The 26,500-nt window shown below is 32.0% G+C and overlaps 1 protein-coding gene across 2 annotated transcripts in view; it reads left to right on the top strand.

Moving 5' to 3' along the window:
* LOC148603644 (secretin receptor-like) overlaps positions 1-26,500 on the top strand; it is an 81,772-nt gene that overhangs the window by 50,869 nt on the left and 4,403 nt on the right. For both annotated transcript variants that reach the window (XM_088553449.1, XM_088553450.1), the window contains exons 2-12: positions 2,940-3,039; positions 4,573-4,683; positions 7,287-7,414; positions 8,224-8,318; positions 9,560-9,728; positions 14,664-14,820; positions 15,132-15,192; positions 15,907-15,976; positions 17,964-18,055; positions 19,300-19,438; positions 20,756-20,797. In XM_088553449.1, coding sequence (XP_088409575.1) covers positions 2,940-3,039; positions 4,573-4,683; positions 7,287-7,414; positions 8,224-8,318; positions 9,560-9,728; positions 14,664-14,820; positions 15,132-15,192; positions 15,907-15,976; positions 17,964-18,055; positions 19,300-19,438; positions 20,756-20,797 — 1,164 coding nt within the window. The remainder of the gene's footprint in view (positions 1-2,939; positions 3,040-4,572; positions 4,684-7,286; positions 7,415-8,223; positions 8,319-9,559; positions 9,729-14,663; positions 14,821-15,131; positions 15,193-15,906; positions 15,977-17,963; positions 18,056-19,299; positions 19,439-20,755; positions 20,798-26,500) is intronic.

Here is a 26,500-nt window from a genome sequence, read left to right on the forward strand (position 1 = left end):
AATAGTAAAGATCATCTCATCAATATAAATCAAGATGATAAGTATGTGAATTGATTATAAAAACAGTAAAACGATTATTATCATATATCGTTTAATGACATAATTACCTTAATTTTAAACCCCTATTGGTTTGAATTCACACTACATTTATGGCGCTTAATGACGTACTAACCTTCTTTTCAGCTAATATCAATTCGTGTAAAAATATTGAACATTTACAAACACAATTTACCATTTTCCATATAACATAACTAAAATAATACATACAAAGAAACAAAAGTAAATGAGCAACTCGGGCTCCACTAAAAACTGGGAGTATGGATCAGGTGCGCAGATAGACTAAGCGTTTAAAGACATCCGCCGCATTGGTCATAAAAAGTTAATTCCGTGGTAGACAAGAGAGGAAAGGAAAACTTTGACACGTTGAACAGAATACTAAATACACTTTGACACGTTGAACAAAATACTAAATACACTTTTATTTATCGTGACTATTTTAGAAACAATTGCATCAAGCTTATATTCCAGACTGCCTTTGTTTCCGCGAGAACATATTTCATTGTGTGAGTGTTTCGGCTTTTACACTGGACAATACTTTCATATTATAATTTGACTTATATACAAATAACGCGGGTATTGATTCTTTCAACTATCCCGAGTTTGATTTCGTTTTTCTTTTTATTTAAAGTGTTTAGCCAAACTCTGGCATAACATATGAGTTATGATTTTGAAAACTCCATACGAAGGTGATGAAGAGATGTTGCCACAGATTAAAGCAAAGTTTGTCTATAGTTTGGTCAATAGTTTTCCTTCACAATTGATCTCTAAGTGAAGGTCAAAATATTAGGCTGTCTTCACAGTGTCTGTAGTATTCTTTATCTCAAGTCCTTTGGGGGTAGATGCGATGTATCAAATCCATGTTACTAGGATTGTTAAACGATAATACGTCATCTATAAAGCGGAAACTGAGATTAAAGGATCTAGCTAAATGATGTTCTTTCTTTCTGATCAGATCAGCTATAAAATCAATTTCATAAGAGAAAAGAAATAGGTCAGCAAATAGAGGAACACATTTTGATTCCATTGGAATGCTTGAATCGCCTGTTTCTTGTAAAACGCGTCCACCACAGTGGATAAATATAAATAAAAAAAATCCTGCATTTTGAAAACGTCTTCCTCGATATTTTTGGAAGACAATTAAGAATTAATTTTTTTTACAAAATATGAGGAATCTCTATCAAGAACTACAGATTTGTGTGTACGGTCCAAAGGTGTTTGGTTTTGTGGATTCTTTCGTATGAATTTACTTAGTACTTTTTTTTGGTCAAATTGCGAATACATGTATTATTTTTTTGTAATTCTTATGATTCACTTAAATAGTTAAGAATCATTAATTGCATAAATAAAGTGCACTTACAAATTTATCGAACTGAAAAACTAAAGGCAATAGTCAAAAAGAATGAACAAAGAGGGAAAGTCCATATAACAAATGACAATTCCCAGTTTTTAGTGGAGTCCGAGTTGCTCATTTGCTTTTGTTACTTTGTATGTATGATTTTAGTAACTTTATATTCTTTGCTGTGTGTCTGTTTCCCATGTCTGGTCTTTGTCCCTGTATTACATTCTTTTGATTACCGCTATAACCTTGGTTCCCTTGATTACTCATTCTATTAATCGAATGTATAGAAGATTATTTACTATGTATCGTATAATCTTATGAATATAAAACGTATACATTATATAAACATCCATAATAAACAGATGTCCTCTCTTGTTTCATAATCAACTGTGCTTGAAAGCATGAAATGTTTAAAGGTTATTCTTAAATAATGTGACATTCGTGTTGATTGTAAAAGACGCGATAAGAATCATTGTCATCATTAATTCTTAAATGTGTCTGTGATTTGAATATTTCATCTGATATCGGTCTGATTAAGACTGAATGTTACATTTTAACCAATGAGCATCTGGACCGTACGGCAATGGTCTTAAGCAAAAGTATTGCTTAGTCTACACTGAGCTGTGAAAATAGGCACTCAAACATTTTCAAAAGTCAAAACTGCTTCTATCAGAAAAGAACGCCTTCTTTGTAACTGCATTCATCGTCCTTCGTTTTTGAGTTTTATCTTAACAATGACTTTTAAGTAGTTTTTGTTTACCGTTTGTTTTTGGGAACACATGGGATGTTCTACTATTTGTAAATCCCTTACCTCCGGTGGCAAATGCTGCACGTCAAGTCTGTTAAACGCGTATGTTTATTAGGAATGTGTGCTGAATAAATTCATAAATGGTCGTCTTTTGGTTTAAGTTAATAAAGGATAAAAACAAAACTACCGAAATTATTGGCAAAAACATCAGGCAAAAGTCAAAACGAATAGTTCGAAGAAGGATTGTCCATATAATAAATGGAAATATCAAGCCTAAACCCGAAAAAAAAATTACCGCAATGAACCTGACCGATAATGTCTTATTAAACCTGGTCTAATAACACGCTCAACCTACCACTTTCATATCGGTTGGTTATTACCGGTGTATTGCAATTCAAATATGAAAGGTGTAGTCTAGAAAATATATCTGGCATGGATGCCAAAAGTAGTAAAATTAGTAGTTTTTAATCTATTTGATAAATGGTTTATGCTATCTTAAATGGTACCATGGCGCGCACCTATACAAATGAAAAATAATCCATAATATACTTGATGTGTACTTTGTAGTACTTATATGTAAATGTAATTATCGTTCTACACTGGAATAAAACTGGTACAACCTGTTCATTTATTATCTCATGTAGTAAGAAACAGGGGACCATTAAAAATATTTACTTAAAAAATATTAGAGTGTGGTGAAAAATGATTTGAATTAGTAGATTAAATACAAACAACAACAATTAACTAAACAACTATATATGGTAACTGGAATAAAATGTTTTCGTATTTTAGGGCAAAGTTGTTATCAGCGAAAATGACCAGGAAAAGGCTATATTGAGGGCTCATATAGATTGCTTATCAAATCCATCACACAGGCCACATTCCAATAATGGTAAGCTTAATCATAGTCGTTCAGTTTTTCGGGAGGTCCAGATTTGTCTAATTCTAATTATGTGTTCATGTGCTGAAAATTCAATCATTGCTTGTCTGAGTAGTTAGGCTGAACCTTGTTTTCACCAGCTTGCAAATAACAATTATTGTTATCATCCTTTCATGAATAAAATAATTTCCTATGGATGAGGCTACACTACAATTCGTCGTTATAGTACATTTTTCACTTGTTAAATTCAATATAAATTCCCTAAAATCTCGCCTTTCAGTTGAAGACCAAATATCGGGTGATTATTGTGTATTCTGTTTGTTGTATTTTGTTTAGATATTGTTTGGCTTTTTTTTTCTGGGAGGGGGTGGTTGTTTGTTATGCATGATATACTTTGGTTGATGAAATAACACAACAGATGTTTAGGTTTTCGAACGAGAACTTACCAAACAAAATGAAAATAAGAATTTCGTTATTATTGAGATAACGAAAATACGGTAAACTGGGGCATTTTCTCGAGATTTTTTTTTTCGCGATATCTGTGATCAATTTACTTTCGTGTATTTTTAAATGTGCGATCTTTCCCCGAATAGCAATTGAATGCTCTTCGAAAAAACATTCGCGAAAGTTGTATTTTCATGCTACAGCTCTTACTGCGAAAAATAGCAAAAAGAAAACTGCCTCGAAAAATTCACGATATACACTTTTCTGTAGCTGAACAACTAATAATACACTTTGTTCATTTACCTTTAAATACTGCTAGCTGCTATGGCTTGTATTATTAACATTCACTATTTACAGTTACTGTCTAAAGGTGTAAATATTTTCATAATATGATTTTTACAGGTTCAACGCTCGAAGTTGTCTGGTATCCAGTAAATAGCATGAAATGACTGATATCAAATCAGAATCAGTTATTTTTTGCATGAAACACATTTGTTTCCATATGTGATCCTGTAAACCCTATCACAACTCATGGATATTGCGGAAATAGCATTTATAATTTGGAGTACTTTTATCGTTATTTTTATTTTACTTTTTTGCGATTTGAAATGGCATCAAAAGATTAACAATAACGTCTTGGGATATTAAGTCAAAATATTTAATTCAAAGCAATATTATTCATTATGGCTCGTATTTTAATGCATTTGAAAATGTATATTCTTACTTCAATATTATATTGTATTTGTTATCAAGATTTCAGATCATGTGCGGAGGAGTTGTTATTACTTCCGTCGATGTTGTTATGTGCTGATTAAAAGATTTTGAAAAAAAGATCAAAGTCAAATAGTTTTTCTTGTACTGCAAATTGTTGGCTTCGTTTAAGTTACATATAAAATTAAATGTAACAATGTAAATGATATTGTAATAAATACAGTATCAAAATTATATCATTTTTGATAGCTTATACTGCTTCAATTGTATAAAAGAAAAGTGACAATTTATTATTTCGGAATCTCCGAACATATTCAAAGATTTCGCCCGCTAAACACACTTGTAACTATTATTACCTTTGACTGTATTACAACTTTTTTATTCCTGCAGATTCGTATTGTAACAAAACATGGGACGGAATTCTCTGTTGGCCTGAGACTAAAGCGGGTGAAGATGCAATTCTGCCATGTCCAGATTATATACACAATTTCTTCTTTAACAGTAAGTTTGCATAATTCATTATTCTTTAGTTTTGAATTAAAACTGTTTTGATTTAAGTTTTGCGCATGTCAGATTATACGTGATCATTTCACATGCATTAACTGTTGTATACAAGATCATACAAAATAATTTCAGGTTATAAAACACACCTCAATCCTTTTCCTGTTGTATGAATTATGTGCCCTTCTCAGAAATAGTCGGGGGTTTTTATTATTTGTTAAAATAATTATCTATTTTACAAATCCTATAACAATGCAGCTGTTATAATTGGTAGTAGTCAAAGCCTTTCCTGTCTGTAAGGATCAGTCCTAGAACTCTGATAGATTTTTTTAAATTTGTTTTACGTAACCGTCGAAAAAAAATAGTTTCTTTGAAGACATGATTATAATCATGCTGTTGTTGTCGAGGTTTTTCTGCTCATTGAATTTGATATGAGCAAAAATCAAAGAGATTAAAAGGGATGATATTTAAAAACGTTTCCCTGTGTATTCTGTAATTTGTTATGTATTCTATAGAAATAACATCGATTTGTCATATGTACTACATTTATGATTCAATTTATGTTATCTGCCCCGGGGCACTAACATTTTAGGAGGGCCAATAACATGTGATTTATATCTTTCGTGAGCTTCCCTGCTGTCACTTCCGTAAAACTGTTGATAACGTATTATGTTTATTGGCCACTGTGACGTAGAAATAGGGAAAACGGATATGGTGAAACGCAAAAAAATGCACTTTAAATAAGTTGTCATTTGAAATTGTGAATTGTGTATTTTTTTTTAATAGCATGCGTATGGGATTGAAAATAGCAGGCAGTGTGTTTTTAATAGCATGCGTATAACAATGAAACAAAGAACAATGGAAAAACATATATCATCTCCTGTCATAATGCAGAGTGGTTTTGTTTTAGCACCGATAAAATTAAGTCAAATGCAATGAGAACACAGAGGTTGATTGAAAAAGAATCAAACTTTATCTGCTCAACTTCTATCACTTTTCCAACTTTAAATAACAATCTGTAAATAATCCACTACTGGTATAAAAGAGTAATCAAGGGAACCAAGATTACAGCGGAAATCAAAAGAATGTTACCCAGGGACAAGGACCAAACATAGAAAACAGACATACACAACCATAAATATAAAATAACAAAATAATACATACAAAGTAACAAAAGTAAATGAGCAGCTTGGGCTCCACTAAACAATGGAACCATGGACCGGGTGTACCGGTAGTGTAAACGTCCTCTGTTTTTTAGAAACACTCGCCCGGATGCTCATAAAAAGTCAAGTCCGGGGTAGACAAGATAGGAAGGGAAATCTATGACACGTTGAACAAATCAGTTTTCATGGTGCAGGTGGATACACCCTTAATGATCCACTAGTTCATGATGTCGATCATAAGACTTCTGTAGTGATGACTTCAATCTTGTAGCAACATAACCCTGTTCCAAAAACCTTATTGTAAGAGGTCTAGCACAAAAAGCCTGCGTAGTTACGGAAAGCTCTGGCATAATGTTGTGATATGAAAACTCAACATACAGATGCTGAAGGGATGTTGACAATACGAAATGAAAAGTCACCGCGTTTTTCGTGCAGTTTTGTCAATAGTTTTCCTTTACCATCGATTTTTAAGTGAAGGTCAAGATTATTTCTTTAGGGTAGATACGGCTTATCAACATCCCGAAACTGAGATTGTTTAACGATAATACGTCATATATATATGACGGAAACTGAGATTAAAAATTAGTGAAAGCAGATTAATGCATGTTTTTTTTTTTAATATTTCCCTTGTTATCAACCCTAGATAGATCTCGTTCCTAGGGCTGGTTATAGGGGCAATGTTACAAAGACAATGTATTACTCTATTATTTGTTTGGATGTTCTAACATTCATTCAGACATATACGGGACAAATGTTCTCCTCTTTGAGTGTTTGAGTTTAGAACTTACATTTAACCGTAGCACATATGACTGCGTAGATAAGACAGTTTTATTTTGCGGAATTTTTCTTTTTTTTTTCACTGTAATAATTGACATTTGAAAGAGATGGCAAATAGAGAGAATTTGGAAGAACAAAGTTTTGAACACTATCTGATATAGCAGTATGCCTAATTGCCAGAATATTCTCACCCTTTTATGTCATCCTTGTATCACAAATAAACCAAAGTTTTAGCTTTGGTGTGGAAATCAAAAACCACCACCACATGAACATGACAGTAAGGTTTTTTTTTTACTTTAGTTATTTCAGATTCAACATATCCAATACTTTTTTAAGACTGAATATATTGCAAAGTGTGGACATTTTGTGTTCCAACATGTAGAACATATATTAAAAGAAATGAAAATTAAATAAAGTGTGAGGTTTTAAAAAGATCTCCTCTGAATCAAAAAGCAGCTAAGAATATTTTTATATATGTATATATGAAAACCATTATATCTTTCATTGGCTTCTATTTTAAGCATATGTTTTTAATACAAAGTTCTATTTCGAATTGAATGAAGTATTTTTTAGCCAGTAATTAATTTAAAGATTACATTTTCATCAGCATTTCAATGTAAAAAACCTTCAAAACACTTTTATATGTGTTATATATCATTTCAGGTAATGCTTCAAAGCACTGTATGGCGGACGGACGATGGTATATTCATAGCGAGCTAAACACTTCTTGGACGAATTACACTTCATGTTTTAACCATATGAAGCAAGTAACAATACCCACACTTGTTCAGGTAAATACCGAATTGCACTCTATTAAATGGTGGTTTTCGGTAGACTTGAAGCAAAATTCACTTATATTCACGATTTTTTATTGTTTGTATGATTCATTGTCGATTTAATATTACTTTTGCAATGGACAATTCGTAAAACATCTTTTCGTTTAATATCGTACAATGCTTTTGGCATGTGCTGTCAGTCAAAACATACTTGATATTGACGTTCATTTTCGTAAATACACAAAGTATGGTAGCAACATATGACATTTGATCAGAGAGAGAAAATAAAAAAAGATTATCAAAGCACTTTATTCATAGTCACACATTGATCATGGTCGCCAAAACACTTCATTTGTGTATTTCCGTAGAGCATATGATTCCTCGTCAACAAAGCTAAAAACTGTTTTCTTTAAAATAACACCTGAATATCTGGTTTAAATACAATGCATTTGCTTGTCCCTAAATTTAATTTTTAAGTATTCAGTTTTTAACGTATAAAAGTGACATAACTTTAATTACCATGGTGACATTATTCATATGACAAAACAGGATTTTTCCTATATAAAATTCCTTTAATAACTTATTTGAAAACATATTATCCAGATACATCAGTTTCTAAAATTATTTTTAATTGTATTCCGGGACTTTTAAAATGGTCTGGGTTTATGTGTCATTAATTCATAACCACCTTTATTTAAATGAAAATCTTTTTCCAATTTTCAATATTTTTGTGTGGGCTGCAAATTTAAATTCTGTATGTATAAACAGTGATCCCTGCTATTGCCTGTTTCTAAAATTCATTACATTTTTCTGACATTTTCCAGCAACATGTTGAAAAGATAAGAGTCATGTTCAATGTTGGATACAGCGTTTCCTTGATATCCTTAACATTAGCCGTATTTGTCATGGTGTATTTCAAGTAAGTATCAATGTAGATGCTCTATTAAACATATATGGTACATATTGGTGCATCATAGGATTAAGCATTGTCTTCTAGAATTTACCAAAATGAAAAATAGGACCATTTATCCACAAAAAATACTAAAAGAACGTTTACCTCAATTTGTGAGAGGTTGTTGCTATTTGACACATAGATAAGATCCAATACAAACAATATTTTTTTTTATCTTGGATACTCTCATACAATGAAATCGACATCACAATTGGTGACATCTTGTCGACAATAAGAAATGGCAATCCATTTAAAGATATAAATTAAAAGGGGCTACTGATTATCGTGTTTCTTCTACAATTGTTGCGGATATAGTATGTCACAAATGAATGTCAATTCAAATTCATTTGACTTCTTTATTTACGATGGTTACAAAATTCTCATCGAATGCACTGGAAGATTCTAAATATCATCGAATCTTTTTCTTTTTAACTTTGTTTAACGTAAAAAGGTAACTATAAGCGTCATTTTAAGCACGTATCAAAGCTACGTAAAATGCCGTAAAATGTTATAAAGCTCCCAAGGTGGATTCTTGTGTTTCCTATTTATTCAAACAAAAAGCAGATTACTATTTATATATCCTAGATTGAAATAGATATATAAAATATAGATTGATATATATAGATATTATAATTATATATTTATAATGATATACAAATGGTAATAAACAATAATATGTGTTTGTTATCATTGTTTATTATTAGTACATGACTATTATACTGTCTTCATTCACAAGTTATTCAGTACGTCCATTACAAAATTTAACGTTAATACAATGCAACAGAACTTGCCATTATGAATCTTAATTTTTCTACAACAACTGACGATTGTGCCCTTGAGTATGATCAGATATTTTTTAATGTGAGAGGCAAAGTTCGCTCTGATGGAAGACAACATTTGTATATATCGTCTCATAGACATCAATTTACTATTAAGCAGTGATGCAATCAAAGAATTTTAATTATTTTTTCGTTATTATCTAGTTCAAATAAAAAATCATATTTTCTATAATATTTGTAAACGCGGGTTTTTCAATGTGCAGTTGTTACTTCTTAATTCACGGAAAAAAATTCTTTAAAAGAAAAGAACATATATGATGCCGAAATCTTTGTAATTATTGGCAGCATTTCTTCCGCAACTAACTCGCGGCTACTCAATCATCGGTGTTTAACTAATAAAGCATAATGACAGTGATATATAAATTGTAGACGTCTTCATTGTCCACGTAATACAGTCCACGTCAATTTGTTCGTATCATTTATATTACGTTCACTGGTGACAATCATTAGAGACAATGTGATGGTACAGGGTCTTGGATTGCCAGGGGATGTTGAACAGACTCCTTATGACACTGTAATATTTATAGCCGACGGCACAGTACGTAAATTATATTAAATGATATGGTTATATCGCTCACCTCTCTCGTGGTTGAATAGATTCTACATAAATATTTGTTGTGGTTGTCAAAATCTATATATATTACAGATACCTTTTTGATATGATATGATCAAATTAATTATTGGATTAAGCAGGAGTGTCACATTCGGATTTTTTAGAGCCGCTAACGATTCTGGTCTATACTTACATCAGTTTTAATTTTATTTAATGGGATGTTATAACTTTTTGTACACCTGATGTAATCTGGGTTCTTGGTCAATATTATAAGCTACCATAGTATCTCTGAAAATATAGATGCTGGTCACCGATATAGGAGTGGTTTGGTGTTTATGAAATGAGATAAAAGAAAAAAGTTGAAAAAAATACGAATAAGACTAACTATTGTACTTGGGATCGAAAGATAATATAAGTAATTTGAAAAAAAAAATTTATTAATAAACTTTGAATATAATATCAAATAAAATGACGTAATAAGCGTGCAACAATCAAAAGACAGAAGTCCCAGAACTTGCGGGATGAAAATGTTACTCTATGTGCCTGTCAAAACAGGAACCTGTAGTCTAGTAATTGTTGTTTTTATTTTATTTTATTTTTAGCTCTCCTGTCCATGTGAGCTAGTTATTGCTATCACTTGGCGTCTGCCGTCGTCTTCGTTAACAATTTTTCAAACATCTTCTCTGAAGAAACTACTGAATTGATTTGGATGATTGTGCCATAGGGTATTTTGCACTATGTTTATGATAGGTTTTTGATCAGTCAAATAACATGGCCGCCGTGTCTAAAATAATCATAGGAGTCAGACAAACGTTTTTCGAATATACGTCCAAAAAAGTTAAATTTTGACATTGGTAAAAGTGTTCAGAATAATGAATTCTACATGTGGTAAAATTGTGGTGAAAATATGTTGACCCATGTTGGTTTTATTGTCCTTCGTTTACATTTTTCGCTATTTGTGATGTTATTATTTTAAACGTCTCCTCTGAAATTACTATTCAAAATCAAGTAAAACTTACCAAGGTTATTTCTTATTGTATTCTGCACAAACGAATTGTTTAAAATGTTTGAAACAACAAACACGTGACTGCTGTTACTAAAAATAAAACATAGGGTCAAACTACAGTTGTTGCAAATATTAACTCAAATACTCGTGAATTAAGACTTTTTTGTCGTTTTTTTATTCTGGTGTACAACTTCTTCTTCCACGAAACTATGCGTTAAAACTTAATGAAAGTTGACATATATTTTGTAAAGGTTTCCTGCACAAACTGGTCGTTTTAAATTTTCATAGGTCTGAAAACGTGGTGGTCGTTACTGAAAAGAGACATAGATGTCAAAAAATTTTGTTGCTATTTTTCCTCAACCATAGAATAATAAATGAGATTATAAGTTATAATCATAAGTTAGATGTGAAATTTTGAGTTGACTGGCAGTATTGATTTTTTTCTATATAGCCATTTTGTGATCATTTTCACCAGTTGCTTGGATTTTAATTAGTTTTGGCTCCACTAGGAAACATGATTTTCCAAGTTGATTGGTTGATAACGAACGTTTGTTCTGGTGGCCATTTTCAAATGGCTTCTATTTTCCCAGTAATTGTCCCCCGCGAGGAGACATGGAAATACCGGGTGTCCGTGCGTCCGCGTTCTCGCACTTTTTTGTAATGCTTTTACCAAATAAGTTTGTTTTTGGTATATAGCCTTATTATGAAGAGTTTCAGTTTAAGTTCGACTTTGGTTACGGATGAATGTTTTTTTACGGAAATTACGGCCCTTGGACTTAAAAAATTTCAGTGAATTTAAAGTTTTCCCCACTTTTTTGTAATGCTTTTACCAGTTGATTTTTTGTTTTGTATGCAGTCTTACTAAGATAAGTTACAGATCAAGATTTTTACAGAAGGTACGGCCCTTGGAATCAATGAATTTTTGGCGGGGGGAATTGGAAAGCTGTTTTTTTTTTCAGAGGCAAGACGCTTATCATACCGGTGCTCTTGGTCCATGCTCCCGGTTATTAGTATAGTCCGAGTTGCTCATTTGCTTTTGTTGCTTAGTGTGTGTTGTTTTGGTTGGTTTATGTTCTTTGTTGTTCGTTTCTGTTTTCCATTTCTGGTCTTTGTCCCTTGTTTGCATACTTCTGGTTTCTGCAAGAATTCTGGTTCCCTTGATTGCTCTTTCTAAAAACATCTTTCAACATCTAAAGTGCCTTAGGTACTCAGATTAAGTTACAGCATTTATCAATTACAGATGCTCTCTTTCAGCAAATTTAACAAAGCATGATACCTTTACCTACTTAGTAAATAGGGCACAGTTTACTAGGTTATCGATTCTGGCTCGTAGAGGGTCTCTTGTTTATGCTCAGTGTTATTCGTTTTACGTTTCTTCAATAGATTAGGTCGATTTTCGTCTTGTTTGAATAATTTCACTTCATTTATTGTTGGGGCCTTTTACAGCTTGTTTTATAGTATGGGTGTTGCCCATCATAGAAGACCGTGTGGTGACCTGTAGAACTTTAATTGTTCGCTGCTTAGCTTTTAGTGGATAAATGTCTCGTTGGCAACCATACCACATCTTTTTTATATGAATTATTTTCTACTCAAATAAGAAAAAAGGCCCCTGCACCTGAAGCCAGCAGAGGTAGATACATCGGGTTATATATTATTTGATACTTTGAAACTTAATTTTCAATTCCCTGTACCTGTTTTTATTCAATTGTAACTTTGACCCAATGTTTTAACGTTTATGGTGGAACAACCGTCACAGTCAGATAAACAAAACTAAGGACTGTTTCAGTTCTTTTGTTACTTTCTGCACTGCCTGTTAATTTCGGTCGAATTAACGGCAAAAGCAACAAGAATCAAAGTCGAATATAATGACATTGGTGTTACAAATAAAGTTTGTAATTTTAATCATATATAACACAACACTGACAATGTATCAGGTTAATTTAAAAAGTTAGCGGACAATGAATTATATTACACATGACATGAACGATGTCACTGGATCATTACATACTCCCATGAGAAATTCAATTTTCATGATGAATGACATTTAACTCACCACTTGCACAAATTGCTATTCAAACTACATACTACTAAAGGTTTCCAATTGATATATGTGATTTAAATTTGAAAAAAGGCCTTTTCTACCACAATCCCTAAGAATTGATATTTCCGTAATTTTCTCCACATGATAATAATATTGTTTAAAAATGCAATGTAACATTAAAAAACATTTCCGCTCTTGTTTGGAAAGCGTATATTATCAGTTATATTTCAATACTTGCTTCATTTATCACATGCGACAGATAAAAGATTTTTGTTAATTAATCAAGAGGAAACGACTTATCAAATCTCATCATGATTGACATTACATATATGCAGAACTAACATACTGGTATATAAAAAAGGTTCCGATGAAGGTGGCATAACACCTTAAAATATAATACAATCTACCGTCTTTGAAAATTGGCATATGCGTTTTTCATGTGTTATGCATAATTTACTGGACGTTTAAGGAGGTAGACCTAGGGTAAGGGACATAACTTATGAAGTCAGTGATATGTTTGTATCATATTCAAATTCACCAAAGGCTATCAAGCTTTCCTTTGCAATAGAATGAAATCAGTTCAATTTACTTTGATGCTTACATGAGATTGATGTAAAATGCTGAATACAAACGTTCCAATGATTTGTAAGAGTTGTGTCCCTTGCCCTAGGTCTACCTCCTTTAATCTTACATGAAAGTATTTCAAATTTATATGTCTGTCTTTTTTCTATATTTTTATATCCCATAATATTTTATGCTACTTGAGTTAGACAAGAAATCTAACATTTCTTAATAAATATTTTTTTTTATTTTCTCCTCCTTTATATTTAAAAACTACATAAAATTATTTAAAAAAAATGAACAAAATTTTGACTATGCGTAATTTCAAGAATTTTAGACAAGGATATCGATGTACCACCACCTGCCAAGTTATTATAAGGATTTCATTCTCAACAAGGAAGTGTCTTGTTATTTCGCCGACTCTGTATGCTTCTTTTGATGTCGGTTATGTATATGATACAATTCACATTTCTCATTTGATAAAAAACAATCCTAATTGACATTAATTAAGTAGCTCTTCTTTGCGAGCAGGAATCATTTTATATCCAGATACCTACTCGAACAGAAAGAATAATTCTTTCATACAAACAATATTTTCATCTCTTAAATATTACAGGTAATAGGGATTTTATCATTAGTTAGAAAACTTCAACCAGTAAAATGGTTGATAAAAGCAACAATGCGTCTGGCTCGCTATAAATGACTCGTATCATATACTGAGATTAGAGTTGTAAAATTGCGTTCAAGGCTTAAATCGCAATATTAAATGTAGGCTGTGATTTCTGAATTTAAAGTTACAGAAAACCTCAAAAAATTAAATAATCAAAAGAAAGAAGTAGTAACCATTATGATGAATGAAGTATACATGCGTACATTGACATCATTTTGAGAATAGAAGATGAGTAGATGATTCAAAGAAATAACATCAATATAGAAAGCATAGAAAATAATGCGATATTTTTGTTTATAGCGTATGATAGATGACTCTATTACAGAATATGGCATTTAACCATTATATTTCAAAATCTCAATTAAAAGTACATGCAGTAATTTGTGTAAAAAGTAAGCATTTTTTCCTTGATATCAAACATATTGTTGGCTTATGATATGCTATTGTGTACTATGTGTATCTATGTTTTAAAATCTAAACAAATAGGTACTTGCCGATAGAAAACCCTTATCATTCACCAAGTAAATATATATTCTTGAATAAAAGTATACTCCCCCAATCTCTCTAACAGACATTGAGCGATTGGCTTTTGTGAATGAACCAAGTAGTTTTTAATGCAGGTGTATTTTTATTATTTTTCAGCACTGGGAATGCAAGTTATTATACGCCGTCTTTAATTACATTCTGTCTGCTAGTTACATGTGGATATTTGTTGAAGGATTGCACCTCTACATATTAATAATGATATCTGTATTTTCTGAGCGGAAATGTGTGAAATGGTACATATTGTTAGGATGGGGTAAGGAGTGCATAAATATATATGAGTTAGTTTCATTTAATGGCACATTGGTTTATTATGGTTGTCAGTAATAAATTCTTATTCTCTGTTGGTAAAGATTAAATAACGCCATTAAATATGTATCCATTGAAATCCATCAAGTCCTATTTCGACAAGGTCGTGGTCGTATCTGATCAGTCCAATGTATATAACTATGAAAACTGAACCATAAATGACCTGACGACTGATGATAATAATCAAGTCTAAAAGTATATAACGTACCAGAAAGTTTTATTTCTTTTATATAAATATAAACTTTTTACACATTACAGGTTTTCCAGTCTTATCGATAGGTCCATGGATTGCTGTTAGATTAAAATATGAAAATACATTGTGAGTAGTATTAAAGGAGTAGAGGCACTAAGACAGTAAAAATGGTCCAAGCCAAAATATGAAAATTACTTTAGATAAAATTGTGTGTTGTAAAAGTGTGGGGAAATAGTTTCATTAAAATAACCTATTCTTAAATACTTCAGTGTAAATAAATTTTCAATAATCCCTTCAGACAGTATAATGTGATATTGGATCTAAAACAGGCCTAAATGACTTTTTCAATCAACAAACTTAATTAAAATTAAGCATTCAATGTATAATGGAGAGAAAAGCGACTTCCTAATTCTGAAATAACACTTAGTAGAAAACATCTCTAGAGAAAACCTTACTCAGTAAGCTCACTAAATACATCTCCATAAGCAAAATTCGTTTACTAAAATGTTGAACCTGGTCAATAACAAACACACGAAGAGTCCACAATTAATTATTGTCCATAACGTTCTATCAAATGAATGTTTCTTCAGTTTTGAAGTGTTCTTTTCGTTTACTGTTCTTTTACATCGTTTATCTCCCCTAGAATATCGACTTATATCAATATCAATGTATTCAATGATTCAAATATGATCTTGCTAGTTAGTTATACTCATAAAATCGAATAAAATATTTTTTCTGCAGATCAGTTTATAATACAAAAAAAACAATCATATATATATATTGCAAAAGTGTAAGTCAGCCACGCGATACAATCAAGTTTATATATCAAATCATTTACAGATGTTGGAATACCAATCCCACAGCCGGATATCAATGGATCTACAAAGGACCGATTGTTCTGAGTACTATTGTAGGTATAACTACTGGGTATTGGGAATATAGTGAAAATTCTAATTCAACGTCATTCTGACGTCCAATATTATTAAATGACTTCGTTAAACTTAACGTTTAGATTTAACATGTTTGGTGCTCTATGTTGACTATTTCAACTAAACAGTTCATTATATAAAATTAATACTGTCTGAACTGACTATTTTGTTTTCATTGATCTTAACATGCACTCTACAAAAAAGATCAATCACACTTTTTCTTACATATATAATTGCGATTCCAGATTTTTGTTACTAGTAGAGATATGTTCCCCCTCCCTTGTATAGATATATCGTATATATTACAAGAATAATCTGTAGCATATCCATGTAAATATATGTATTTTCAATTAGCAAGCAATGTTCAAATTTAAACATTTTCGACAATATTTTTTTACAATAAAAATGAGTTTGGTAAAATTACAAATATTTATTTCAAAATTTACCTTTTGGTGCGATAAGTGACGGGGAAGCATTCTATTGAAATATGATAGGATTTTTTTCATTTTTTAATACTTTTTTTCGTAAAATAATAAAAGTGATTCCGTCACACAATGTTTCAAACAATAAAAGGCAGATGTGAAACATTTGTACACATTTGTATGGCTAATCAGATCCAAAACATCGTTAAGCTAGATCCTTTAATCTCAGTTTCCGCTATATAGATGACGTATTATCGTTGAAAAATCCTAGTTTCGAGGAGTTTATACATCGCAACTTGAGATAAAGGATACCACAGACACTGCGAAATCAGTCTCATATATTGACCTTCACTTAGAGATGGTTAAGGAAAACTATTGACCAAACTTTGCGACAAACGTGATGACTTTTCATTCAGAATTTTCAACTTTCTTTTCATCTCTGGCAACATCTCGTCAGCACCTGAGTATGAAGTTTTCATATCACAACTCATACGTTATGCCAGAGCTTGCCGTAATTGCGCAGACTTTTTGTATCGCGCTAGACTTCTTACAATAAGCTTCTGGAACAGGATTATGTTGCTACAAGATTGAAGTCATCACTACAGAAGTTTTATGGTAGTCATCATGAACTAGTGGATCTTTACGGTTTACCCACCTGCATCATGAAAACACATTTGTTCAATGTGTCATAGTTTTCTTTTCCTCTGTCGTCTACCCCGGACTTGTCCTTTTTTATGAGCAACTCGGCAGGTGTTTCTAGAAAGAAGAGGACGCTTAAGTTTTAGTGGAGTCCAAGTCCGCGTTGCTCATTTACTTTTGTTACTTTGTATGTATTATTATAGTTACTTTATGTTCTTTGTTGTGTTTGTCTGTTATCCATGTCCGGTTTTTTTCCCTGGATTACATTTAATAGGTTCCCTTGATTACTCTTTGAATTCCGCTGGAATTTTGGTTCCCTTGATTACTCTTTAAATAATTCTAATAATGATTTTTTAGGTTAATCGTGATATGAGAAAGAGTCTCTTTAAATCTTTTAAAAACACATATATGCAAGCTGAATTATACTGCGACCAATGTTTTTGAAATGTTCATCATACATCATATCTGAAAAATCTAATTAAATGAATAATAGTATGTATGATCTACGCTAATGAAATAATATAGAACTGAGTAATGAGGAAAACATGCCGGTAACCTATACTTGTTAATTGATATGTCTACATGTACCTGTAAAACTATATCATAAAGTTAAATGAATGGTTTCCTATGGAGACACTGTTACAAACAATGGTAAAATTTTACTACGCGGCTAAAACGTCTAAAGCCAGGTAAAGATATAGCATAGTTATGTGACAACGTATGATTAAGCAAGTCGTTTAAAGTGTTTTACGTGACGTTTAAGCCGTACAATAAATGTATTTTGTTCTCACTGACGACACCGTTTTCGCCATGAATATTGTATTTCTATATCTTTCATATTTTAATCCATGAGAGTTCATTTATTTCAACGTAATATCTAGTTTATTTAGGTTTTTTGTCTTTGCAGATAAACTTTTTCTTTTTTATCAATATATTGTGGTCGTTGAATACCAAGATGAGAAAAGCGTTGTCAAGAACAGCAAGAAAAAACAAATATAGGTAAAAATAATTACATAACGAAATAAGTTTTTATCTTTTTATTCAATATCAGTTCTTTTTCATAAGGACTTTCTACATCAATATATCCTTAATGATTTTTGCACAAATATTCCTTATATATTTCTAAGTGCTCCTGAAGTGTCAGTCTCTGTAAATAGCAGGCAGTGGGTGAAACGTGGTTTGAAAAAAAAACATACCATATTGAAAGTATAATTTAACCATGTGCACCATCAGAATCAAGGGAGAAAGACAAGATTGTCCATATTATTTTGATAAATTGGGTTAAGATTTCATTGAAATGCACATATCAAGGAGGTTACTGTCAAAACCTTCATTTTTCTTACAATCTATTGACAAATTTCTGAACAAATGCTGTTAAGTAGTGGTCATTTTATTTAACAAGTCCATCTTTGAGTGAAATTGTAAGATTTGGGTGGGTTTGACATGCATGCATGTTTCTGATCGGTAGGTCTGACATGCATGTTTCTGATTTTATGTAGTAAGATGTTCGGTGGGTCTGCGAGGCATGTTTCTGATCTTATGTAGTAAGATGTTGGGTGGGTCTGCCATGCATGTTTCTGATCTTATGTTGTAAGATTTGGGTGAGTTTGACATGCATGTTTCTGATCAGTGGGTCTGACATGCATGTTTCTGATCGGTGGGTCTGACATGCATGTTTCTGATTTTATGTTGTAAGATGTTGGGTGGGTCTGACATGCATGTTTCTGATTTTATGTTGTAAAATTTGGGTGGGTTTGACATGCATTTTTCTGATTTTATGTTGTAAGATTTGGGTAGGTATGACATTCATGTTTCTGACATTATGTTGTAAGATTTGGGTGGGTTTGACATGCATGTTTCTGACATTAAGTTGTAAGATTTGGGTGGGTCCGACATGCATGTTTCTGACATTATGTTATAAGATTTAGGTGGGTCTGACATGCATGTTTCTGATTTTATGTTGTAAGATTTGGGTGGGTTTGATATGCATGTTTCTGATTTTATGTTGTAAGATTTGGGTGGGTTTGACATGCATGTTTCTGACTTTTCCCATTTTGCCTGATTCTTACAAAGATTAACACGTACTGCTTATGTGTATTGGGTACATACTTACTGCTTATGTGTATTGGGTACATGTAATTTCTACTCTATTCTTCTTTGTGGTATATGCATATACACGTATACACATACAATAAATGATCTTTTTCAGACATCTAATAGTTTGAAAACTTTCTCTTTTGTAGACGTTTAGCCAAATCAACGTTAGTACTAATCCCATTATTTGGCATACATTATATAGTGTTCATAGGAGTGCCTAACGACATCGGTCCTGTGGCAGAAGTTGTCAAACTTTATTTTGAAATGTTTTCTGGTTCGTTTCAGGTGAGGTTAATCACTACAGAAAGCACATAAATCCGTCGATTAAGCATCCAAACGCTAACTATCAAAACAAAAAATAGACAAAACAATCCACTATAAATATGGACTATTGATCAAGAGTACTTTATGCTGCTAATATGTTGAAACGAAATGTGTTAATAAAATACTGTAAAAAGATTCTAGGCTTTGCCTACGAACGATTTATACTCAAATAATGATTTAGTTGATAATGCACCAATGTTTTGTTATGTTTCGACCAGCGGGAAAATGCAAACATTTACTGCGCCAATAATTCAAAAAGTGACTGAATTACATACGTCTTTTCTAACAAAACCATTTTGACCCTTAAATATATAGGACGTGGCTAAGGCCCTGTCCTTGTGAACCCTTACTATCGCTCATTTCATACATAGCAAAGGATGCAAGAGGTTAACAAATTAAGAAAACTGAATTTGCAATGTTCTCTTTTTAATTCAAAGGGAAATGTCAACGTAACATAAAAATTAGTAGTTCCCAACTTGAACGCTCTATCATGGTTCTGGCTGAGACAACCAAATATAATGTTACCTTCTGTTGTTTTGGGGGGTTATAGACTAACGGGCCAATCTTACCTAAACGTACACTTCTTTTATCTTAACACAACGTTCAGATTGTTGGTTTTCGATCGTTTTTTTACTTTAAAAATGTCAAAGAACAATAGCTTACTTTAAAATTTGAAATATGATCAATTACTGACTGATTTGTAAACGAGGAAGACCATTCATCTCCGTCTAATGTAAAGTTTATTCGATCGCAATTCACAATAAAATGCTTTTCTAAAATACTTTGGACCGTTTAGGTACAATCATGTAAATTTCCGGGTTTTTTTATGCTGATACAAATATTTTTTGAAACTTTTGAAATAAAAGAGAATTTCGGGGAAATCTACACGTGGTAAATATTCTTTTTTTCAATTAAAAAATCTCAAAACTATATCTCAAGGCGATGTATAAATCGTCATTGAAAAATTTACATAGATAATGTTAGATAATTTTTCGTTATTTTTATGCGGGAAACAATTGCTTACTTCCGGCTTCTTTTTTTATTTTATTTTTTTTTCTTTTTGTACAGAATACAATTACAGTTAAATGCGTAGTGTTGTGAATCTAATAAGACACCAAAAGTGCTGGTATAAATATGGAGAATTGTCTTCATCTCTTCTGTATTATAAATTATAAATCGAAGAGTAATAATTTCGTTGAGCAATTTTAGGGCTATTGAAACGATGGTATACGCATGTTCAAGCTTAATAATTTCTTTCTGATTCTCATTTAATTTTAGGGATTGGTTGTTGCAATTTTGTTCTGTTTCATGAACGGCGAGGTATGTAATTTTCACTTGTGTAATTATATATCGTCACAATAATTTACTTATTTTATTAATCAATTAACAAATATGCGATAAGCTTTAACGAAACGATATGCTCTCCTGAGAATTCTAAAAATCAGACTCAACGTATTACATAAGAACATTATTTGTTTGTTTTGTTTTTTTATCAAGATATTACCAGCAATTTTAGCCTTTCTCACTTAACACTTTTTGCAACTTTTATCTATCATTAAAATTTAATTGCTAGATGTCAGTGAAAGACTGATTTAAATTTGGTCGGTTGTCCTGAGTCGTTACAGTGTTCAGAAATCTAATGCATAGTCTCACCACTTGAATATAAAACCTTAATCGAAAGTGGATATTTACTATATGTTCAGGTTTATGATAGTATTATTCTATATAACATGCAATTCGATGCACAAGCATTAGATTAAAGGCAGATGAGACCAGATATTTATTTTAGATGTCGATTCAAGATGGTCATTATTTTCTAATCTTGCGAATTCGATATTGTTGTGTAAAAGGGTATTTAAAAATGTCCTTAACCTCATCCACAGTGTACTTGCGATGACCAGAAAATTAAACTTTTCTTCTCCTGTGCAGTATTGTCTCGACTTTAAACTGTTTCTGTCCTCTTATACGATCATGTGTATTGTATTCTTTGTGTATTGTCATATAATGCCAATAACAGACGTCACATCTTTGGTTATTCGTCAATAACACATCAATATTGTAATTTTGCATTTTTCATCACAATAAACATGTGAATCTCACATGCAGCCTCCACAATTCCTGCCAACAGAAAAAAATTGTTTTGGCTGATTTATTCATTGTCACATCGAAAACTAATTATAATCGGTCAATTATTTTGAACTAAGCCTTCGGTATGCTGTACCTGAAATCAATCACACTAAAAATTGTTTTAAATTTGAAGGGGGACTTCATTTCTTGCTAATTTCAAGCAAAAGTTGTTTTCTTATAGCCGTTTATATTTAGATATTATATAATAAATTGGATAAATAACTTATGTGTTTGCAAAAGAATTATGCTTCTTTTAATGTTCTAAAAAAGGATTTTTTTTTTAATTATCACCTTATAATGTGTCGTTCTAGCCTTTGGTAACGGAAAGAATCATTTATTAGATAGTTCAAGAACTCAAACAAAAGATAAATCTGTTGAGTGTCATATTTGTGAATGGGGAATTGCTTTTTAATGTATATGCCAAAGAAATAAATAAGGCGCAGATTGTAGCGTAAATGGAAAATGCTTATTCTGTGTGAATTATGATTTTCTAAGACGATTTCAAATGAATATGGATGCGGTCTGGAACTGTAGAATAATTACAATGTCAACGATATTCAGAAAATATTGGCATTCTAAATTTGCCAGCGCCTCTATTTCCGGCGATGGTTACTTCTGTCACGCCTTACCAATATATAACGACAAACTTGACACAATTGCTAAAATTATACTTATAAAAGAGGATACTATTAATTTCACCATCTATTCATCTAAAGCGATGGCTTATTTATTTCTTACTTTGCTTCGTCAAAAATATGACAATAGTCATCAACTGGTTCTGAACAGTCTGGCAATCTCATAAAACTCATATCATACGCACTTTGCTAGAATGGCTGCGGTAGAATTTAAATCAAGTACATCACTTGATTAATGTTACATTTCTTTACTGAATATTTAAAACAAATGCCATTTTACAAGATATCGCGCGGTTATTTGTACAAATACATTTTGTAATACCCTTTGTTTTGTTAATTGATCTCATTTTCACAATGAAGACAATTGTTTTGGGAAAGAGTAAAAGAAAAATACAAAAAAGGTAATTTTCTTTTGAATACAAAAGTGGCAATGTAAATTTTGATATGCTGTACACGTGTTTCAAGGAGTGGCCTTACATTGGCAGCATTAAAATCAAAGACATGGGAAGATCTAAATCCAATAATTTATTGTGTACAAAAAGTACTAAAATCAAAACTATGGAAATACGAAGTCAAATCCATCACCACGAAGTTCTGCCATGTGCAATACAAGAAGTGATGCTTATTATGCATATGTACGTATTTGATCAGTCGATAGGACAATGGATATAATTTGTTTTCAATATTGCTCCTCTTTTAAAATGTGGACTCCTAGGACTGCTTTTCAATTTGAGGTCGCAACAGGGATAAATGTGAATAGATATCTCAAGAGCTGCGCGAACTCTTAGGGTATTACGGTAAAATGAAAAAAGTGTACCCCTACCCCGCCGACAAATCTCTTAAATTGTCATATTTTTCAATGTCAAAACCCCTAGAGTATTAATGCTTCAGCAAAAAATAGCTTGTCTGGTATTTTCGGTTTAGTATTATCACAATTTATACTTCTGGGGTTCTTTTGATGAATTTTTGGCGATTTTTGTAGTCAGAATTTATCAAAAAATCGAAAAATGAGATTTTCGAATTTTCCGTCAAAAGTCACATAAATTCGATTCTACAAGTTATTGCTCAACTAAAATGTCTCCAATGTGGTATCATTCGATAGATATTTTAATTTGCTACATCAATAAACTACGAAAGCCTAATTTTAAATAAAGAATTTTCAATAAATGTTAAAAATATTACCCCTACTCCTAGAAATCTGGTCTCAGTATTTTGTCCCATCCCATTTTTCATTTCATCATCATTTCATGTTCATTTTATCATCCACTTCATGTTCATCTCCTGAATATAGCTGAAATATTGCTGCTCGGGCGTTAAACCCCAACAAACAAACAAAACAAACAAACATAATTCTCATTCACAGCATACCAACACCGTAAAAATAATATTTTAGGCATTTATAATATAAGATAATGACGTCCGCAACATATCTGATAAATTCAGGTGCTTAGATTATCTATTGGGGGTAACTATTACATCAAAATCGTAAAGATGGGAATTTTCAGAATTTCATAATTTTCTTCCTATCACCCGATGTCTTTTTTTTTTTTCATAATACCGTACTTTAAACACGTCATTGTGTGAACCGGTACATTAATGTAGTGTCTTAGCGTCAATATGAGCCCAAGTAATAAATATTTGAACTTTTCTAAGTCAAGGTAGGTGAAACATTGCCATATAAACGGTGTACAATAGACATGGTGGGTACTGTTGTTTTAATGATCGATGTATACAACATATTTTCTCATTTCAGGTGCGTGTTTTCAGTTTCAAGGTGACAATAATGAGTTTTCCATAAAAAGGTGAATTTTTGGAATTTCATATTTTCTTCAATTTCACCTATAATTGGATATTTTGTTGAAATACCGTACTTCGTAAAAGCTTTAATTCAAATACAATTAGCTTTCTAACGAGCCCAAGTAATAAATATTTAAACTTTTCCAAGTCCAAATAGGTGAAAAATTGCCTCAACATGAACCCAAATGTTAATGTTTAGCATATAATCAATGTAAAACAAAGAAGTTGTGTTCTTGTGTTTTAATTATCGATGTGTTCATATCTGCTCATTTCAGGCAAGTATTTTTCTGTTTCAAATTACAGTAATGAGTTTTTCATAAAAAGAGGAATTTTCGGATTTTCATATTTTTTTTCCATTTCAACGGTAATTGGCCTTTTTTCAAGTACCCTACTTCAAACAAGCTTTTGCATATACAAATACATCTATGTAGCATATGAGCTTTCTAATGAGCCAAGGCAATGCATAATGCATACTTTAATGTATTCCAAGCCATATAGGCGAAAGAATGGTACAATACCCACTAAACTTTCCATGAAAAACCCAGACTTCGTATGTGGTAGATTAGAATATTTTAAATAGCGTTGGATACACGTATGTCAATCATTCATCGTAGTTGCCTTAATGAAACCTTATATGTATAATAATAATGATAGCAAACAAAAACAAATCGTGCAAAAACTATTTTAAAAAAATATATATATAATTTACTTGCTAAAATCCGTTATGATCTTACATTCTAATTTTTAATATTTGGTCGTTTTCGGAACAATAAAAGCATAATTTTGTTTGACAATGTAATTGATACAAGAAGATCTCCATAATAAATGCCAGACAAACATTGCGTACAGTTCGTGAATGCTATTAACGATCATCTTCTTTCACAATGGGGCAGGTTTTCGAGAGTAGGGGTACATTCTTTCGACCAAATGGCCTGGAATACATTTAATTGTGTATTGCCTTCGCTCATTTGAATATACAGAAGCTTGTTTAGGTAGGGTACTTAAAAAATATTGCCCATTAAAGGTGAAATGGAAGAAAATATGAAAATCTGAAAATTCTCCATTCTACGAAAAACTCATTATTGTCAGCTTGAAATTGAAAAGAAAACTTATCCGAAATGAGAAGATATGTTTAATACGTCGATAATTAAAACACAGTACCCAACATGTCTTTTTTACATCGATTATGTGCCAAAAATTAACATTTTGGTTCATGTTTAGGTATTCTTTTCATGAGTTTGGGTGGCAATTTTTTACCTAATTGGACTTAGAAAAGTTCAAATATTTATTACTCGGGCTCATGACAAGGCTAAGACACTATATAATTGTTTTTGAATATACAAAAGCTTATTTGGAATTTCCAATTATAGGTGAATTGGAAGGAAATATGAAATCTTGATAATACCCCTTTTTATGAAAAAACTCATTATTGTCACATTGAAACTGAAAGATGATCAAGGGAACCAAGGTTATAGCGGTAATCAAAAGAATGTAATCCAGAGACAAAAACCAGACATGGAAAACACACATTCACAACAGAGAACACAAAGTAACTGAAATCATACATACAAAGTAACAAAATTAAATGAGCAACTCGGACTCCACTAAAAACTAGGAGCATGGACCAGGTGCACCGGTAGGGTAAGCGTCCTCTGCTTTTCTAGAAACACCCACCGAGTTGCTCATAAAAAGTCAAGTCCGGGGTAGACAAACGAGGAAAGGAAAACTATGACCCGTTGAATACATCAGTTTTCATGGTGCTGATGGATACACCATAACGATCCACGAGTTCAAGATGACGACCATAAAATTTCTGTAGTGATGACTTCAATCTTGTAGCAACATAACCCTGCTCCAGAAGCCTATTTGTTAGAGTTCTAGCGCGATACAAAAAGTCTGCGTAGTTTCGGCAAGCTCTGGCAAAACGTATGAGTTGTGATATAAACACTCCATACGCAGGAGCCGAAGGGATGCTGCCTCAGTTGAAAGGAAAGTTAACAATACTGAATGAAAAGTCATCACGTTTGTCGTAAAGTTTGGTCAATAGTTTTTCTTTACCATCGATTTCTAAGTGTAGATCAAGATATGAGGCTGACTTTACAGTGTCTGTAGTATCCTTTATCTCAAGTTCTTTTGGGTGGATGCGATGTATCAAATCCCCGAAACTAGGATTGTTTAAAGATAATACGTCATCTATATAGCGGAAACTGAGATTGAAGGATCCAACCAAACGATATTCTTTCTTTCTGATCAGATCAGCTATAAAGGCAGCCTCATAAGAGTGAAGGAATAGGTCAGCAAGTAAAGGAGCACAATTTGTTCCCATTCGAATGCCGACCGTTTGTTGAAAAACACGTCCACCACACTAGACAAATACAAAAAAATTCCAGCATTTTGTAAACATCTTCCTCTGTATATTTGGAAGATGATTTGGAATTATTTCTTGCAAAGTATTAGGAATCTC

The sequence above is a fragment of the Perna viridis genome, chromosome 11, assembly GCF_037379345.1.
Source record: "Perna viridis isolate PV_CMFRI_1.1 ecotype Kerala chromosome 11, ASM3737934v1, whole genome shotgun sequence".
Lineage (NCBI taxonomy): Eukaryota > Metazoa > Mollusca > Bivalvia > Mytilida > Mytilidae > Perna > Perna viridis.